Below are 14,701 nucleotides of genomic sequence, written 5' to 3'. Positions count from 1 at the left end.
CACCGCGGGGTGAGCCAGCAGACAGGTGCCCGCACCGGCTCCGCATGGCTTCTACAATTCAAAGACGGCCCGAGAGAGCCTCGATTACAGAGCCTAGTTCTGTCTTGAAAAAGAGAACTTTCTATTTTGAGACATTTTCAAAATGTCTCCTGTATCCCTTTGGTCACTAGATATGATATCTGCTCCCCGCTTTAAAAAACCCCAATTTCTATGGTCGTAACTCTGCAGCTGTGCAGACAGTCCCTATAAAGAGAAAGTCTGATGGACACCAAAAACCAACAGCACGAGTGAGCCACACTTCAGTTTATTGGCATCGTCAACCTATGAGCAAGACAGGACGCTCCCCATGAGGTGAGATTGTTCTCCCTCTGCCGTCACATGTGCCCACACAGCTTCCCCTCAGAAGGGCAGCATTTCAAGCTGAAGTTGGGGGTCTAGGAGGAAAAGAGAAAATGCAGGTTGTCAGTCTGTCATGCTTTCTTAAAGATCCAGTATGCATGGGGGAAGTAACTTCCTTATATTGGAAGGTACAATATGACCGTGGTTCAGTTTACTCGGGTGGTGATAAACCTTGTCTCTCAGCTGTAAAAAGTGCTGGTTCCTGTGCTCGGCCTCAGTCCAAGAGGCACTTCCCTGCTAAGGAAGCCAAACGTTCTCCTGGCAATGCAAGAAACACTCTTCCTTTAAAAGATGCTAAGGCCCCTGTGCTGAGGTGGCAGGGCCACAACCACTGCAGGACATATAGAGAATGGTCATTGTTCTGTTTACATTCCTGGCCCCAAGGATATCACAAGAGCAACGGAGTTCGCTGCAGAAACTGGCTCGGCCATGCTGCAGACAGAGGCCGACTAATTTTTCTCAGCTAGCTCATTGTTAAAAGAAAACAACTGGACCTAAAACCAGGTCTCATTCCTTAGAATTAGGAGATTAGACAGAGAGCCCCAAGAACAAGGGGTAAATTCAAAACACTGCATCTTCAGACCTGTAATAAAATATTTACTAATTCAAAATGAAAATGAGAAGTGCCTAGGGGAGATGGTTCCAATAAGTAAGATTGCTCATCACCACAAGCTGCCAAACGATTAATATTTATCACATTTCCTTGCTACTGGAGGTCTGAGGCTTTTGTAAAGCAAAACAAGAAAATTAAATCTGAAAAACATATCTGGTAATTGGCCTCTCTTATCTTTGAAATAATAGTGTCAAGAAAGTGGTTTAGAGATCAAATCACTTGAGTAGTTTGGAGACAAAAGTCTCAAACTTATTAACTGTACAAAACTGTCTTTTATTGCACAGAATGTAACTCGGCATTGCCAACACCTTTTGAGACGTAAAATGAACCAAACTCTGAAACCACAGTACATTTAGCAAAGCATTGTTCACTGCGGGGTCTTGCAGACTTTAGTGCCTGATAGAATAGCGGGACCCTGGCCATACTTGTAGCCCTTATGCTCAGGAAGCAGTGATTTGTGAGAACATTAGCAGATGTGGGGGAAATAAAAACTCAAAGAACTGTAATTTTTCATGCTCCTGAACTGTTATGTAACTCCAACAGCAATTATTAAAGTGGGGAGTCTATCCTCTGAATTACTTGATTTTGTGCAAACGAAACAGGTTTAATTAAAATAAGATGGCCCTCTACATAAGCATTGCTAAATGAACTGACAATCAATGTGCCAATTACTTCTGCTTGTCAGGGCCCCAAAATGACATCCTTTGATTACACCACAGGACTTCTATGAGCTGTATGCCTTAGATGATTGCCCCATTAACTTCTAAACGTACTGATTGATCAGAAATGGACAGACCTCAAAACTAAAATCACTGATTTTAAAAAGTGCTCCGAAAACTTAAAATGTAACTCTTTCTCTAAATCAGTCAGCAACTTACAGATTATTTATTCCTTTTTCACTTTCACAATTTTTACGTTGCTGCCAGAAGCCTTCTCAGCGTTTGCTCTGAATTCTGTCTTCAGGGCATCTCTCACTGCTTTTGCACAGATCTGGGAGTATCGGATGTAGCTGGGACAAAAGAAGAGGCAATATAAAGCTAATTATCAATGATCCAGCCAGACTGGCCATGTCACTGTGTTTTTGTTTTTCTTCCTATGCTTTTAATTTTGGTTTGAATGTACTATGATTATAGACCTGAACTTAAAAATGACCTAATGCCAAAAGGCATCTATACAAAGAAAAAGACCACAAAAAAATGTATCAAAGTCTTAATTCGGGTTAGAATAGGTGATTTTTGGTTTTTCTTCTTTGTACTGTTTTCTCTCTTTAATATGTACTGATTTAAAATAAAAAAGGCATAGAAGCAAAAAACCAAAACACAACTCACAGCGCAGGAAATATTCCTAAATATTAACAGAGGCTATAACGTTAAGTGACTTTTTTCCCACTTCACTACTTAAAATTTATTATTATTCTCACAAGGTTTTCATGAGAACACTGGATTCCGTTTCCTAAGCCTGCTGTTGAGAACGCTTCTCAGTCAAGGTTTCTAAGCTCAACTGAGAAGCCCTTAGAGAACATCGTCAACTCTAGAAAATATCTAACAGTCTGCTTCCTGTTTGGTAGATGGACTCCTATCAACATCTTATTTTCCAAAAAATGTCAGCTCACTTTTTACACTTTTTGAAAACAGGAAGGAGGGGGAGGGTGCCGACTATATGCTCATGTTTCAGACTTGTTTTTTTGAGCCAGAGGTAGGAGTTCCAATTCCTGCTTGCACTCTTACTAACTGGTGACCTTCAGGCTGTTCAATCTTTTCGGCTAATTTATTCACCTATAAAAAGCAATAGAATAAGACAGAGGGATAATAATATTTGCCCCACTGGTACTTGGGGGGAGGAAAGACAAAGTGTGGAAAGCAAGGATCACCACCCTTGTCTTGTAGGAGGTGCTTAATAAATGGTACCTGTGACTGGGATCATCATCCTTCCACTGCTACAGAACCTCGCTTGACCTGGGAAGTCAGAAAACTCCTGGGTTGCCCGGTCATGTAGCCACAGAAAGTCACCACTAGGAGGTGCTACTCAATCTGGCTAAGTAGCAAGGTGTGTGACCTGGAGCCAGGTGAACTCACGTAGGTCCACAGGTGCACAGGTAAAGAAATCAGGAGACACCTGGATGCACGGTTTCTCCATCTCACTAGAAGCCATGTCCTCAAATGGGCTCCGTATCTGAGCTCTCCAAGCGCTAGCACTCACCCTTGTGGAGTGCCCTTTACAGTTTACTCGTTTAACCCATAAAGTAACCTGACAGCAAGATGAGTTAATTTAAAAAAAAAAAAGCGTGTACATCTTGACGCTGGAAAGAGAGGTCAGTTATGGCGAGTGGTTAGAGAGACCTCTCTTCACTCCGAGTTCCCACGTTTCAGGTGCCAATGTAACTTCTCCAACGTGAGGTGATCCGGCTCTCGAGGACACCGGCCCTGCCCGGGAGGGCCGCTGACCTGGAGCAGGCACGGCGCTGTCGAAGCCGGTCATGGCAGCGCGCAGGTGCTCGGCCGCGCGCGCAGGGCAGGTGCGCGCAGGTGCACGGTCGGCGCCTGCATCTGGAGGCCGGGACCCGGGGACGCCGGACCCCCGGCCGCAGGCCGCCATCTTGGGCCGCGCTCGCCCGCCCACCCCCCACCCCGCCGCGCTCCGTGACCTCCGACCCCGGCCGCGCCGGGCCCGCCCGCGCCCCACTACCCGCCCCTCCCGAGGCCCGGACCTACCTGAGTCCAGCCTGTCGCCAGTAGGCCACCATGATGTCGCGAGGGTGGGCGCGCTGGGTCAAGTCGCGAGGACCGGTCAACGTCGGCTCAGCGCACGGCCCAACTGCCGGAAGGTCAGGCCCAGGGAGCGGAAGGGGCGGGGCTCCGCGCCTGCCAGTCCCATCGCCTCTGGCCCCGCCCCCTCCCGGGCGGCCAGGCTGCCCCGCCGCTGACGCCCCCGCGCCGGGAGCCAATAGGGGCGCTAGGCCCGGACCTCAGGTGCCAATCCCCGGGCGGGCTGCCGGCCGCGCCTGCCTATTGGCTCCGCGGGCCACGCGTTTGTGCCCCGCGGGCTTCCGTAGCGCCCGGTCGGCGGCCCGGCGGGAGACGCGCAGGAGAGAACCCGGGGGTAGCACGAAAGATGGCGCCGCGGCCGGTGTTCCCCCGCCGACCGGCCCCGGGGTCACGGCGGCCAGGCGGCCGGGCTGCGGCCCGCATGGAGCACCAACCCCAGTTACAGTGAACAAGTGACCCTCGGCGGGTCCCCGGTGTGACAGCCCGGGACGGGGCGCAGGAGACCGTCGGGGAGACAACCCTCGACTCGGGGCGTCCAGCTTGGACGGAGCCGATCTCGCCGTGCGACGCCCGCTTGTAGCCTGTGGCAATTAAGCGCATTATTACTAGGAGAAAGTTTTTTTTCTTTTAGGAAAAACATTACTTTTGCTCTTTACAGTTATTGAAAACAAATTATAATCAGGAAAAACATCGTAGTTAAAAGGAAGTTTTTATTAACAATAAAATTTTTTCTTAATTCATATAAGATCCATCTTTAATAAAATAGGAAAATATGTTCCATAGTCCGAGTCTAATTCTAATCCATGAGCACTTTGTTCCAGGTCAGTCATCGCAAATGCTTTCTATGTTACTTGTACTTAAACAGGTATAAGCCACAAACTACCAGCTACTTAACTAAAAGAAGAAACTGCTGGAAAATAAAAATTTATAGAATTTTATCATTGGATCAGAGTAAAAAAAAAATAAACAGGATAAAATTTTGTTTAGAAATCCTTTTATCGTTAGGGTGTTACCCCCTTTCAGAACAAGTATAATTTTCAGAAATTATACAAGGCAACTTATCAAATATCAGTATTTAGCAATGTTTTGCTTAGCTGAAATTTTATTTTAATTGTAAAAACCATCTCTGGTTACAAAAAAATAATCATAAACCTTACTGGCTTTAATCTGCTTTTATAAATGTCTTAAGAAGTTGTAAGCTAAACAATATTTTAAGTAGAAAACCAGTAATGTAAAAATAGTTTGGAATACTATTTTTGTGGTTTATATACATATTTTAACTGGTTTCTTCTACAGGAATCCGGACACTAGAAGTTTATCACATTAAGCATTGTAAAATAAAGGCAAGGGCTGACCACCTTCTAACAAAAATACTCTGCAACAATTCCAAGTATCAAAGATATTCTTATTTAGTGGTTGATAATTTATTGCCTGCTACAAAATACAAAACAAAATACATTTACTGGGTTGTTTTTCAGATTGCAGCTGCCCTCTGGCATCTAAAGCAAGGATTTCCCATAAATAAAAGCTGCAGTTAGCTTAGGTCAATGCTTTTTTCTCCCTATTATTTTTTCTTCTCCACCGTCCCACCCCCGGCAACGACACAGTATTATTAAAAACATTAAGTACCTGGGATTTATGCTTCAGATCAAGATATCATTTGAGTAGTTTCAAATGATGTACAGCTCTTCACGTAAAAAAAGCTGTTTCATGGTCACAGTTACTTCAAAAGTAATTATGTTCAAATAACCTGACATATCATGCTTTAGCAATTACAGAACCATGATTTTGACACATGGCAATTTATAAGTTAGGCAAATGTGAAATGCTAAAAGATGTGAACAGCTGTTCTTCTGTTTAGAGTGCTGCAAAATTCCAATAATGACTTTATTTTTTTAGTTAACAACCAGCCCACGACACAGCATACTAAGTCACAAAGTACAAAGCCAAGGAAGGTAATACCTTTACTAAGTTACAAGACTTTGGCAAGTCAATACAGTACTCTTTAACACAATCAAGTGATATTTTTGTTGGAGTCATTTCTACTTTTGCGATAATTTTTACTCCAAGAATGTTGAGTACCAAATTAAAACACTTAATTTTTAATGGTAGTTTATAGCAGAGCAAATTACTTATATGTCTTCTGAAAATTAAACAATTTCTCCTTTTAAGTGAGTTCCCTCATGAAAGTTCTTGAGGTTTACTGCATCAGAGCAATTGTGTGTATGTAAGAGGTGGCTCTGCTTTGTTCTGGGGTTGGTCCAAAGCCAGGTAGACTTCCAAAATGTGAAAAGCTTAAAGAGTCTACCTGAAGGAGATTTAATAAGCCAATACCAATTTTCAAGTACTTTTCAAAAATTGTTAAATTTTCACATAAACCCTGGAATCCTCAAAATTAGAGACAGTCATTTCAAACAAAACTAATTTCAGATGATCCGTTTTATTTAGAAACCCTGCACCTCTTTGTTTTGATCAAGTCACATAGCCTTTCTTCGGCTTATTAAAAAAAAATCTACCTAAAATATGGTTGTATTTTTTAAATAACAAATAAATACACTGCCAGCTTCCAGGGACCTGGGGAGCCGGGCGCTGTGCATCAACCTTCATGATCATTTCTCCACAAGTGCTGCCGCAGCCATTGGTGTCCTTATGCTCCCTCTCGCTGAAGCTGTCAATTCTTCAATTTCAGCATTTAGTTTATGTATTACCCATTCCATTGCTTCTCGGCCCTTAAAAAAATCCGGTACATTTATTGTTACCAAGTGAGAGCAAAGGCACATATCAAATAAATGGCATATCAGGAAGTAACAAGGAGCATCACAAACCTCACCATAACTAAACCTCACTAGGAAGGATGGTTTTTATCTTTGCTTTTTCTTCTTTAATGTTATTTACCAAATATCAAATGCCTTGAGCAACAGGCTTGGTCTATACACACTGATTTTGTATGCAAAAGATGTTCTCAAGAGTCTACAATTAAATGACAGTGATATTTTACTATGATTAGTGATCCCCCTTTGGGCTGGTGAGGTCAAACTCCTTTCTTCTTTTTATGTCCATATTTTAAACCAAAACCCTGTACAAGGCTCTGAAAGATCTGGCCCCTGACTTCCTCTTCAACCACTCCCTCCTGCCACTCTATGCAGTTCCCTGAGGAACAGAAAGAGGAACATTCCCTGCTTCCTGTCTCAGGGCCTTTGCACATGCACTGCCTCTTCCTAGCATACCCCTCACAGCTTACCCATCCCTCATTCAGAACTTGCTAGAAACATCACTTACTGAACACCCATTAAACACTCATACCTTTCTGTACTTTTCCTTTCCTAATGACGTGTTGTATGATTAATGTCGCCTTCCTCTTAGCTCCACGAGGGCAGGGACCACGTTTGTTTTGCTCCCCGCTGTATCCCCAGTCTAGCCTAGCACTCTGCCTGGCACAGAGAAGGCATCTATGAATATCTTTTGACTGCTAAATGATTATATTAAACGTGTTACAAAACAGTGCATTAGGCATCTTTCTCTAAACTTTAGTTTAAATCATGCATTCTCAGTGGGGCAAAAATTAGTTGAGGGGGCGGATGGAGAAAAATCTCACTCTTTTAATGTATAAAACACAGGCATATATATCTACATATCTATACCCACAGATACAACCTGTGGTATTAATTCCATGGGGTGGGAGATGATAATGGAAAAAAAAAAAAAAGGCTCAGAATCGATGTGTCCAACAGTGACACACAGGTACACACCATCAGCATGCCCCATGAGCTGGGCCCTGGGCCTCGGGCCTTCCATGTGGGATCGCATTCACTCTTTATGCCCAACCAAGGGAGGTGGGTCATCGGTCCCCACAGACAGGAAACGGAGGCAGAGAAAGACTCACTTCAAGCCCAGGGTGAAAGGCTGGTCAGAGTTACAGTGTGCGCATGACTCCAGGCGCGCCAGATCCCAGAGCCTTGTCAGTAACCGCCCCCCACCCCAGTGGCTGAGACTCAGCTCACAAGGACAGCTCTGGCAGGGAACAAAACCCAGGAGTAAGAGCAGGCGGGGAGCAGCCTCACTTACTTTATTCGCATTTGAAGATATTGTACTTGCCATCAGTCCTTCAAGGTAACTCCCGAGACTGACCCCTTTCACGGTGATTATGGCTTCTTGCGTCAAAACAGTTCTGGAACAAAACACATTCACACAGTTTCAGGATGACCTAACTTTCATTTTTTAAAGAAATATTTGATAGAAAAATTAAAACACACTGTAAAATAACTTTGCTAAAACATTTTCTACTCACTTTTCTGGGTCTTGAGGATGTGGTTTGTATATAAGTCTCTCATCTACTGAAACCATATTTGTAAACGAAATCTACAGAATCAAAAAAAAGCCACATCATTTTGGAAACCAAGACTGAACACATGTCCAAAATTAATTCACAAACCAAAATCTTGCCAGCTAAATACACAAAGCAGCAGCAGACAGCCCACTTTCGTGCTGCTGTGCAAACAGAGCTTTTCACTATGTGTTACTTCCTTTCATTAAAAAAACAATAAATTTGACAAAAGTATTATAATGGTAACAACACGCACACGAGTCCAAATTCATTTCATCAAGGGCCGCCCCCTAGAAGCGATCAGCAGGCTCACCAGGGCGGTGAGGCTGAGCTGCGAACAGGCGGAGACAACAGGGCATGTAAGCTCTGATTTTCTAAACCAAAGTCGAGAAGCACAAATTCATTTGTATGTCAACTACAAAACAGACGAAAAAATTAAGCAAAATAGTTTAAAAATAAAACAAAAGGGAGCTCACACTTACATTAGTAGATTTCAGTTCCATTGTTTTCTCTACAGGATCCACCACAGAATGCTCCTGCACGTACGTTTTGGTTCTTGCTGCGCCAATAAGCTAGGTCAAACACTCAGAGTTAGTAATCAGCGGAAACAGGCTTTCTCAACAAGGGTATCAATATTTTATTTGAAGGTAAAAATGTGTTAATATCTTGAATCAAAAATCTGTTTCATAAAATACACGCGGAATCAGCAAAGGTCAGAAAGGAGGCCCACTGAAGGGGAAAAGGAATTCACACACACACCATGGAGATGAGACTGCCAAACACTAAAGCTCTCCTCAGGGGCAACGAGCACCCAGCCCACTGAGAACGCATGGGGAGCCAGGCAGGATGCTGAGACCACCCGGACGTGACGGTGGAGCAGCGAGCCCGGAACGTGGAAAGCATAACATTCGGGGGAAACGTGGCATCGAGAGAAAGGAGCGCTTCAGAGTATCTGTCAGTGTTTCCTAGAGCAGCCCAAGGCAGAGGATGTGTGGCTCCATTCTCCACACAGAAAACCAGCCCTCTCACGGGGGAGGGCAACACAGCAACCCTGCAGTGCCCCCACGCTCGGGTCCCAAGTCTGGCCCAGTCGTGCTCACAGCTGTGTCCCCACCACCGAGGGCGGTGGTTCGGACAAAGGAAGCAGTCAGTGCATTTCTGCTAAAAAATGCGTCCTTTAGTTTTCTGAGTGGGCCCACCTTCTAGAAAGAGAACCTCTACGGAAAACGGGGTCCACTTATCGTAGCAGGATTCTCTCACATTGTGATAAACTGGCATCTCAGGTTTTTGCTGGTGAAACTGGCTCACTAAAGCCTGCTCATTTGTGACAGCACAGAACTCTGTGTTTAAATGTGTAGGGAGAAGGCCCAGATCTTGGAGCAAATGGGGCGACAGCAACGCCGGAGAGTCTGCTCCTCACTTGCTGTGCCCCTCCCTCCTCCATCAACCACAGCAAGCGCCAGCCAACCGTCATGGCGACACCGGCGCTGCCACGTCCACCGCTGGCCTCAAGCTGCTGGCAAGGCAGGAAAAGCAGAACCGAACTCTGAGATTACAGAGCATTAGCTGGCTTCCTTCAGAAGGTTTTATCAGGTATCTTCAAGAAGACTGTAATAATATTTCCAATTCATTATACACTCATAACTCAAGTTTATTATAATACAATTTGAACTGATGCAAAAATGACATTCAGAATCAGCTCCCACAACCTACTTGAAATTATAATGTGGTTTAGAAAACTTCTCTACAGCAGTCACATTCCTCCAGGAATAAAGACACACTTACAGACTTCACGATGGAAGGCAGTCCCCACTCTGTGCTGAGAAGTCTGTGGCTGTGCAGCTTTCCAGAGGGATCTATATGTCTGTCCAATACATCAACTCCAACCACGTTCGGGTTCATAGGGTTTGGGTACTTCTGCATTGCAGCTGTTGTGACAGTTTCCCATGGGTGGCTGCCAAAAAGAATCAAAAATCAAACATTTAAAAATATGAATATAAATTCAGCCATTTTCATAAGCCATCATTTTTTATAATTGAAGTTTAATTAATTTGCCTAGGGAAATTATTTTCTGAAATACTGACTGAAAGACGATTTGGGGGGGCTCAGACTGCATCTTGGGTATGTACAGGCCTCAGTATTTTTTTCAGCACACAGGCTCTATGGTACAACTGATGCCTAAAAGTTTAAAGTAACCTACAGAGCGTTACAATACAGTTTAAGTAATCTTTTCTATTCATGTGTCCATTCTCACATGTAAATTTTGTTTCTAAAAATCAGATTCATAAAAATGTATTTAAAAATTATGTTCTACAGAAACAGACAGCAAAAAATGTTATTACACCATTTATTCTTTTATCTGACCCTTCTGTGAAGCTATAAAAAATTAGTAAGAGTCAACGAACTTAGAGGCAATGTAAATTCTTACAGGGATTACAAGACCCAAAGCATTACTGTTTCAAATACCATACTATTAAAAATGTATTTTTCTCTATTAAGGTTACTTTCCTCAAAGGAGTGATTTCTGAGTTGTTTTGAAAAGGTCACTCAATACAACAACATGTTTTTTAAGGTGTTGTTAATGTGCTATTTTCTAATATTCTCTCTTAATAAGCATTTGCTTATCATTTAGGATTGAAATGGTAACAATATCACGGAACTTGCAGCATCTTTATATTCTTGAAAAAGCACATGTACTTGGGTGATTCAAAATGTGATGTACATTTGTTCTCTTCACAACTTACCTGAATAAAATGCTTGTACAGAAGATACCCTACTCAAAAGAGCCCCTTATTAGCCACAATGAGCATTAAAAGTGACTTAGGCCACCTGCAGTCCGATTCCACATGTCTTCACTGAGAGGAAAAAGACGAGATCTGGAGATGATGTTTCGAACTAGTTACCGATAAACCACACAGCATTACTTTTAATTTCGATAAAAGCAAAACAGGTACACAGTACTCTATTTCAACTTTTCAGAGAACTAAGCCTGACAATGCTTTTTGTGGAAGGAAGGAAAATCTCAACCCCGTTCATTTCTCAAAACCCTGGATAACCAGTGATTTTATCTTTAATGTTTTCATTTTTGCTATAACATTATATATAAGTGAACCTCATTCTGTTTTTAACCTCAAGTCTTATTCATCAATCAGTGCAGGTATATAAGCAGAGCTATTTCATAAATCTAGCAAGCCCCCGCACACAGAAGTGACACAGGCCAAGCACTCTGACTGTTACCAAGGTAACTATCTAAAATGAAAATCAGACGAGCCCTCCCCTGAATCCATCTAGTCATATACCACGGTTGGCTGGCTTCCTCGCACTTCTCTCTTCCCCCCACCTCCTCTAAAAAAATTAATAATTGTATGGCTTCAGGGTGGTTATGCATGATTTGTAATTTAGTCCTCTCCTCTCTGAGCCAACCTGAAGACACTGATGTTGACTTAGCTTGGACTGAGACTGCTTTATGAAACATAACTAGCTCAAAAGTTACAAAGGCTGCATATTATGATTAACAGTCTTCCAGCAACTCATTTTAACTGAATTAATGTAATTATGTGAAAAGACTTCACACTGGAAGACAGTCAAAGATGGCTCCAAAGGGCAGTCAGTAGAACCTAGTGATGGCTTAGAGAGCTGTCCAGTTTTTTTAACCTATAAAACCAGGTGGGGAACACTGTTAACTCCATGAGGCAGCAATAATGTCTTGATTTATTTGCCAAAGTGTAACCAATCTAAGGAACAGTTAGTTCCTGGCCCAGAGCAAGCTTTCATATTTTTTGAAGGCATCAATGAATGATTTCAGCTGGATACCAACTACATGCTAGGCCTCAGAAGGACGTGTTGGAAAATGAAAGGTGGGTAAGACACAGAATGATGACTTAGATGTTGTTGTTAGTAACATCCTTGAGATGGGAAACACAGGGCAACTGGAGCCTGAGGGACATGTGAGTGGAGATACCTGCTAAAGCCTGAAAATAAGGATTTGAAGTTCAAGAGAGGCTGGAGCCCAAAGTACAGATTTGGGTGCCATGTATGTGCATGTATCAGCTGGGACCTTGATCAAAAAGCCCAGATTATCTGGGGAGAATCAGGACCAGAGCTCCTTCTCCCAGGACAGACACAGCATTTACGTGAATATGTCTATCTGCTGGGAGGAGAGTCCCGGAGTCCCGGTCATCAAATTTCAGAGAGGTCTGTGACGAAAAGAGAGAAAGAAAGATTAGGAACCTCTGATGAAATGCAAGATAAGAAGGCCAACAGAATTTCACTGAACATTCACACTGAAGGGAAAGGAGAGAGGGAAATATTAAAGAAAAGGGTAGAACTGGGGGGTGGGGAGTAGGGAACAAGCCAAAGAGAAGAGTGTTACAGTTCTAAGGAGATACAGCTTGTTAAAGCATTTAAACCCAGAAGAGCATTGCAAAGAAACCACCCATGGTCCCAAGGGCTGAAATGGAGTAGTGAAGAATGTGACCAGGTTAAAGAACACCAGAAAGACTACAAATTTAGGGTCTTTTCCCCCCAGAAAGGCTGTAAAATATTTGACAGAAAAGAAGTCTTCCCTCTGATTCTAACTTCCTATACTTTCCAGGATCCAGTGGACTCTGGGATGTGTCTGATTCACGGAATATGTACAAGGTTACAACCTCTTTTAAAAATTGCCTTCAGAAACATTGTTCAAAACAATTCAAATGGTTGGACTAAAATATATTTCAAAGCTATAAAAATTAAGATGGTGTGGCAACAAGATCAAGTTCAGTGGAACAGGGAATAGGGCAGATGGCTCAGAAATGGATTCAAATACAAACCACAGCAGTGTTCAGGGCACGGGTGACACTTCAAATCAATGAGAGAAAAAGGTCAGTCAATAAAGAGTGATGAGATAATCGATCAACTATCTGTTTAGGCAAAAATGATATAGTGGGTTAAATGTGTGGTTCTTTTGTACAATGAATCACGGACCCAGAAGGGAATCTAATTATCAGCGTTCAACAGATTTAAGGCCTATTTTCGTTACTAAATATTTCTCGCTAACCCAGAGATGTTAATGAACGTGACCTCAAAGACATATTACACCACCAGGCCCTGATTACACCATTACCTTCCATGTCTCAGACGAAAATGGGTAACCCAAGGTCACACAGCTTGTTGAAGCCAGAAGTGGAACTTGGACTTCAATTCCAAGGCCATAAATTGCAATTCCTCAGGTCAAGGAAGTGCCAGAAAAGTTTCGCCTCCCTGTCTCCTGAGCTCACGCTAAATCCACATTCCGAGGTAAGGAACTCCACCCAAAGATGGTGGGGAGACTAGACTCGACAGCCCACGCCTTGCTCGGGGGTTCCTCGGCTCCACAACCCACACGGTGCTGCAAGGCCTGACACGGCAAAGAGGGGCCCTCCCACCCCGAGTGCAGTGAAGGACCTCGTGCTCGGCGACGCCCCCAGCGCCCGAGGGGGCGTCGCCGGGAGGATGACCGCCAGGCCCCTCCTGGCCGGGCGGGGACTGGGCCTGGAGGTCAGGTGCCTTCTCCCCTGGGGGCCCACTCCTGGGGCGTCCCCGGGGTCGTGACCTTGAGCCCCGCCGCCAGGGCCCCAGGAGCTCGGGCCCGGCTTCCCCTGCTAGGCCCGAGCCTGGAAGGTTCCTGAGGGGCGCCTTCTTCGGCCTCGCCGCGACTCCAGGCCCGAGCTCCCTCCCACCCCGTTGCTGCCCCGTGCCCCTCGCCGACCCGCCCCCGCCCCAGACTTACTCAAAGACGTGCTCCGAAGTCCAGATCTTCATGGTGCCGGCGGCCTGCGAGGTGTCCGGGCGGCGCTAGGGCACAATGAGGCGAAGAGGCCACTCTTGCCCCCGCCCCGCTCCCCAGCCACCCCGCCGGCCGCCCAGTGCGCACGCGCCGTCGGGCCCGACGCGAGGGACGTCCCGACGCGCTGCCCCACGCCCTATCCCGGCCCGGGCTTTGCCCCAGCCTTGCGCGCGGCGCAACGGAGCCCCGCCCCCTAGCGCCCGGCGCACCGCGCCGGCGCAGTTCCGAGGGCAGCGATCCGGGCCGCTCGCGCGGCCGCTGTGCTGCGCAGGCGCGGCACCCGGCCTGCGGTCCGCCCCCTCGCGGGCGTCGGCCGGAGCGCGGACCTCTGGGCAGAGTTGGGCCAGGTCCAGCCGGTTCCTGGGCTCGCTGGGCGCCTCGCCTTGTCTCCTCGCTCCCGGCCGGCTCACCCTCGCCTCGAGTTACGAGGCCTGTTGCCGGGTGCAGTCTGCCCGCTTACACCGACAGTCCCGGTGGTGGTCGGTGTTCTCTAGAGCAAATGTACGTGGCGCCCCATTAGAAAATTCCGGCTACCTCCTGTCTCAGCTCAGACTGTGGAGGGTCCAAAGGCAACCAGTCAGCCAGCTAACCAGCCAGACGACTAACCAGGTTATCAGCCCTGGGCGCATTCCACTTGCCCGCGCAGAGACTTGGACGCTCGGTGGGGAGAAGATACAGAGTGGACACGCAGAGGCTCACATCAGGTTTGAGTAGTGCCCAGTGGAGGGTGCAGTTAGGAAGCATGAGTGCGCGATGGAACAGGCGGAAAGCTTCCTAGCCCTGGGTTTATAGGA

General features: G+C 45.5%; 2 protein-coding genes across 2 annotated transcripts; both read right to left on the bottom strand.

The window, feature by feature from the left end:
• Positions 1 to 288: 288 nt before the first annotated feature.
• On the bottom strand, positions 289 to 3,870 carry ATP5F1E (ATP synthase F1 subunit epsilon). Its single transcript, XM_031433551.2, has 3 exons — positions 3,724 to 3,870; positions 1,891 to 2,021; positions 289 to 434 (listed from the first exon to the last, which is right to left on the bottom strand). The coding sequence occupies exons 1-2, from the start codon at positions 3,753 to 3,755 to the stop codon at positions 1,898 to 1,900; spliced, it is 156 nt and encodes a 51-aa protein (XP_031289411.1). The 5' UTR covers positions 3,756 to 3,870; the 3' UTR covers positions 289 to 434; positions 1,891 to 1,897.
• Positions 3,871 to 4,470: 600 nt separating this feature from the next.
• On the bottom strand, positions 4,471 to 14,007 carry PRELID3B (PRELI domain containing 3B). Its single transcript, XM_031433549.2, has 6 exons — positions 13,851 to 14,007; positions 9,887 to 10,055; positions 8,584 to 8,673; positions 8,066 to 8,136; positions 7,843 to 7,945; positions 4,471 to 6,506 (listed from the first exon to the last, which is right to left on the bottom strand). Exons 1-6 carry the CDS (start codon positions 13,880 to 13,882, stop codon positions 6,387 to 6,389), a joined length of 585 nt encoding a protein of 194 aa, XP_031289409.1. The 5' UTR covers positions 13,883 to 14,007; the 3' UTR covers positions 4,471 to 6,386.
• Between the last annotated feature and the right edge of the window lie 694 nt (positions 14,008 to 14,701).

Source organism: Camelus dromedarius, chromosome 18 (genome assembly GCF_036321535.1).
Source record: "Camelus dromedarius isolate mCamDro1 chromosome 18, mCamDro1.pat, whole genome shotgun sequence".
In the NCBI taxonomy this organism is placed as follows: Eukaryota; Metazoa; Chordata; class Mammalia; order Artiodactyla; family Camelidae; genus Camelus; species Camelus dromedarius.
This window is presented reverse-complemented; position numbering and strand designations above follow the sequence as displayed.

Bases quoted from the DNA above. Each gene is read 5' to 3' on its own strand.
- ATP5F1E (XM_031433551.2), bottom strand. From the start codon at position 3,755: ATGGTGGCCTACTGGCGACAGGCTGGACTCAG. The intron at 2,022-3,723 runs GTAGGTCCGGGC...CTTTTGTCCCAG, and splicing joins TGGCGACAGGCTGGACTCAG to CTACATCCGATACTCCCAGA.
- PRELID3B (XM_031433549.2), bottom strand. From the start codon at position 13,882: ATGAAGATCTGGACTTCGGAGCACGTCTTTGA. The intron at 10,056-13,850 runs GTAAGTCTGGGG...TCTTTTTGGCAG, and splicing joins ACTTCGGAGCACGTCTTTGA to CCACCCATGGGAAACTGTCA. The intron at 6,507-7,842 runs GTAAGTGAGGCT...GATTTTTTTAAG, and splicing joins TATCTTCAAATGCGAATAAA to GGCCGAGAAGCAATGGAATG.